Raw genomic sequence first — 3,994 nt, 5'->3', positions numbered from 1 at the left:
CGCGCGATATCGACATGGCCATTGTGTGCAGCGACGTGTAGCGGCGTCCATCCGATCTGATTCTGCGCATTAACAGCTGCGCTGTACTCAAGAAGAGTGTGCATATTGTGGACATGGCCACATTCTGCGGTATTGTGCAGTGGCGTCCATCCGGATTTGTCAGGAACACTGCTGCTTGCGCCATGGTCAAGAAGCAACAAGACAACATCCTGATGCCCTCGACGTATAGCAACAATCAGAGGCGTTCCAAAGGGACCTCCCAAGGCATCAATCTCTATTTCCTTATTCTTCAGCAAGGCTGGAATGTAGTCTGAAAGCCCCAGATAGGCTGCCCAGTACAGAAGAGATTGTTGTCCATTTTGGTGTTCAGGTTGTGCCTTTTGCCATTTGAAGAAGTAGTGGGGAGTGTCTGGAAGGAGGAACTGGGACAGCAGCTTGTCAACAGCCTTTGCAACTTGGCCTGGAAATATATGGTCTTGCCAATGCCACACAGCATAGAGAAGGGTTGGTGGTGGTAGGTCAGAGAGAAGGGCTAGAAGACATGATATTGCCAGAAGGATGTGTGCTGATGATTTGTTGATGGAATATGATATAAGAGAGAATGGTAATTGGCCTGTGATGAGAAAGTCTCTTGCAGAGGCATGCACAAATTGGACAAAACGGTGTGGCTCAGCTGTTTTGTCATGATTGTCAATGATCTCCACAAAACTGGAGCACAAGTTGCTGATGAAGTGTTCTGGATCTCTGGGATAGGGAGTGGAAGTGAGCTTTGAGTCTCCAGTAGCTGAGAAGTCAACTGCAAGGAGTCCCATGAGCTCAGAAGGAGAGAGTGGCTGCTGGGCAAATGCTATACACTGGAATATTTGCTGTCTTTGCTTTGCTATAGTTCCATTTGACTCTGAAACAAGGTTTGCAAGGATGCGCTCGTATGTTTGGGAAATTGTTCTGGGAAGGTCAGCCAGAGCCTCTTTAATCTTTCCAGGAAAACAGCTGCGCAGCATATCAAGCTGGAGATTGACCCAGAGAAATCTGAAATAAATTATATTTGATTAGAATGAAAATGAAAATGAGAGGCTTGATATACATGCCATTTGCCATTAACTTGAGTTCCTTCTCAGCAAGCGTCTTGATGTCAGGTGTCCAGTCAGAATAGTCATCTCCAGCAAGACAATAGGATATATAGGTGGCCAAGTCATGGGTGTGTGCATCAGCATCGTGGAGCCTGAACAAATGAGCATGAACTTGAAAATTGTCCGTGGCCTTTTTGATGTCAGGCTCAGGTTGACTTGTCAGAAGAATATGTAGCCCTTCAATGCCCTTTGTTATAAGTGTGCAAAGGGCAGGAAATAGCTCATCTTGTCTGATAGAGTGTGGACATTCATCAAGGGCATCAATGATGATCACTGTTCTGGCAGAAACCTGCAGGATCTGTTCTAGGCATCCAAGGAGAAGCTTCCTAGTGGAAGTCAGCTTTGCCCTGTTGTCTGCATGGAATTATGTCAGGATTTGGTGACACTGTTCAGAACATGTAGCAAGTTGATAGATCAGAGATGTCAACAGGCCAGTCATGGTCTGCATCTCAGGGCGACGGTAGTCAAAGTAGAAGTAGGCCACATGCAGGCCAGAGATGGATGAGACATGCTCAATAATGGATAAGCTATAATTTTCATCGTGCACCATCAGCATTGAAAAGATGTCAGCCAAAGTGGACACACCATAGAACACTCTTTCCTGCTCCAGCTACAATGCAGAGTTATTGCATGACTCCCACAGATGAAATAAAGACTTACAATTTCCATAGATCCAGTACATGCTATTCTCACTGTCCCTCCACTCCTCAAACTTGCTGTCAAAGAACCATGTGCATGTGCCTTCTAAGTATGAAGTTTGTCGCTCTTCATGAGCCTGACTTGGATCAGAAGGAGCTAGCCAGTCACAGATATCCTTGTCAACTGCAGGTCTAGTTAAACTGGAATGGGTATGTGGAGAAGCCATCCTTACGCTGCAGGGTAACAATGCCTCGCAGATCATCGCTCACTAGAATGGCATTGGATGAGAATATGCAAAGACATGTTATGACACAGGGGTGACAAACCAGCCTTAATGCCGTTGCCCAGTTTTACAACATTGTCGCTGACCAGCTCAACCTTGGCATCTGTGCCTTGCACCATGTCAAGTGTTAGAGATGTATTGGCTAAAAGCTCCTCTCTCGTCAGCTCGTCAAGCTTCTTGAGGGCATCTTCTACATCCTTGTGCCCAAGGAGAGTTCGACCGTAGCCCTCTGTCGTGACGATTAGGAATGAAACCCACTATGAATCAAATGTAAATAGTGCCTACTTGTACGCCTAAAAATTGTGCTACGCCATGACACCTGCTTCCTGACATATTTTGTACAGATGGCGAGCACGTTGAGCAGCTGGATGAGCGCGCGGACGAAGATGTCTCCCAGCTCGACGTTGAGCACCGTATGTGATTGCAAGTGATTGTGAAGGCGACCGAGGACCTCTCCAAGCCACGAGAGAAGTCCCTCGAGCTCATTGAAGTGCTGACTAACATTCTCGGCTGCCTTGATGGCCGTTAGCTTGGAAAAGAAATATTGACAGGGCCAAAATGCAAATGATAGACGTACACCTAGAAGGCCGCAAAGACTCCAGACACCGCAAAAATAGCCTTGCCACCGGGCACCACACCCTGTTCGTGGATGAGAGAGGGACGATTAGCACATGAAGAGCACGCACCGAAGCCGAAGCTGCTTCGCCACCAACATCGACAAACAGCTTCGTGAAGGCAAAGATTGGTGCTATGATGGCTCGGGCGTTCTTGCCATGGGCGCGAAAAGCCTTGAAGCCTTTCTCGTGTTCCTCGAGAACACTCTCGACTTCCACAACAGATGTCGCGCCGGACATTTTATTGAAGAGCGGTGAGCGACGGAGGTTCTTGCCCGCAATGCCATTATACTTCTCGATAGCGTCCTCCCAGAGCTTTTGGAAGCTCAAGGAGCTAGCTGAAGCGTCCTAATCACCGGTTCCAGGCTTTGTGTTTGGCGTAGACATGATCAAAGTGAAATTTGCTGTCAAATATGCAGTACGATGAGCAAGGGAGAAGAGCCAAGACGAGGACTCTGAGGACGTCGCGCCCTGATACTAGGACTGTCCGGCAATAGGCAGGCAGTGCCCACGGCGAAGACGCCATATGGCACATGGCGAGAATGCCAAATATCGATGCCACCATGCTGCCTGCGTAGATGCGATGCGCACCCATACTTAACAGCCTTTCGAGAGACTGACGCTGGGAACCAAAAGTTGCGACTCGATCGAGGGCCTACAGATATTCATATTCAGATCTATTTCTACCTAGGCAGCCTCATGCGTACTACTTCCAGCGAGCGCTGGCAGCTGGCCATCAACCACTCATTATTGAGTATGTCGTCCGACGTAGCCGACATGCCATACAAATGCCGAGATCAGAGAAGGGTCAGCCTGCTGCATTGGAACGGCTTTGTCGGAAATTTTTCAAAGATTATATCAGCAACAGACTTGCACAGATCTGCGGGTGCGCTCACCAAGAAAAATCAGTCCAGCTACTGGCACTCTTGCAGCACGTGAAGTATGATGGGTATCAGCAATATTCATCCAAGCGAGGTAGCATGTTCTGTGCAGTATCGACTATATTGACCCAGACCTTGGCCGATATGTTAGACAGCTGCGCAGAGCAAAAACGGTTGAGCTGCATGACTTTTCCCCGGTACAGGGGGCTTGACTCAGGCTTTGTACGGTGGTCACGAACCAAGGAATCGTGCAGGGAATCTGACAATAGAGTTAATTAGATTATCTAGAGTTCCTGGAACGCCTTATACAATGTACACCTTGCAATCTGACGGTTTGCACATAAGAATGCAGTGGTGTACTCTTCTGCTGAGCTTGTGGCAGTGGGAATAGTTAAGGTTCGCAGCGGTTCTGAGTTGACATATGTCGGGGACGTCCCCTTCCGCTGC

General features: G+C 48.1%; 2 protein-coding genes across 2 annotated transcripts; both read right to left on the bottom strand.

Moving 5' to 3' along the window:
- Window positions 1-5: 5 nt before the first annotated feature.
- Window positions 6-245, bottom strand: PHACADRAFT_50890 (uncharacterized protein; the record flags this gene model as incomplete). The annotated part of the gene is made up of 1 exon (XM_007402725.1): window positions 6-245. A coding segment is annotated over one exon (240 nt), but the record flags the coding sequence as incomplete, so codon positions are not given.
- A 1,715-nt stretch (window positions 246-1,960) lies between these two features.
- PHACADRAFT_202543 (uncharacterized protein) lies at window positions 1,961-2,906 on the bottom strand (the record flags this gene model as incomplete). Its single annotated transcript, XM_007402724.1, has 5 exons — window positions 1,961-2,037; window positions 2,096-2,281; window positions 2,338-2,566; window positions 2,659-2,691; window positions 2,739-2,906. The coding sequence occupies 5 exons, from the start codon at window positions 2,904-2,906 to the stop codon at window positions 1,961-1,963; spliced, it is 693 nt and encodes a 230-aa protein (XP_007402786.1).
- Window positions 2,907-3,994: the final 1,088 nt, after the last annotated feature.

Source organism: Phanerochaete carnosa (genome assembly GCF_000300595.1).
Source record: "Phanerochaete carnosa HHB-10118-sp unplaced genomic scaffold PHACAscaffold_369, whole genome shotgun sequence".
In the NCBI taxonomy this organism is placed as follows: Eukaryota; Fungi; Basidiomycota; class Agaricomycetes; order Polyporales; family Phanerochaetaceae; genus Phanerochaete; species Phanerochaete carnosa.
The sequence above is the reverse complement of the archived record's forward strand: the minus strand, read 5'-3'. Positions and strand labels throughout refer to the sequence as shown.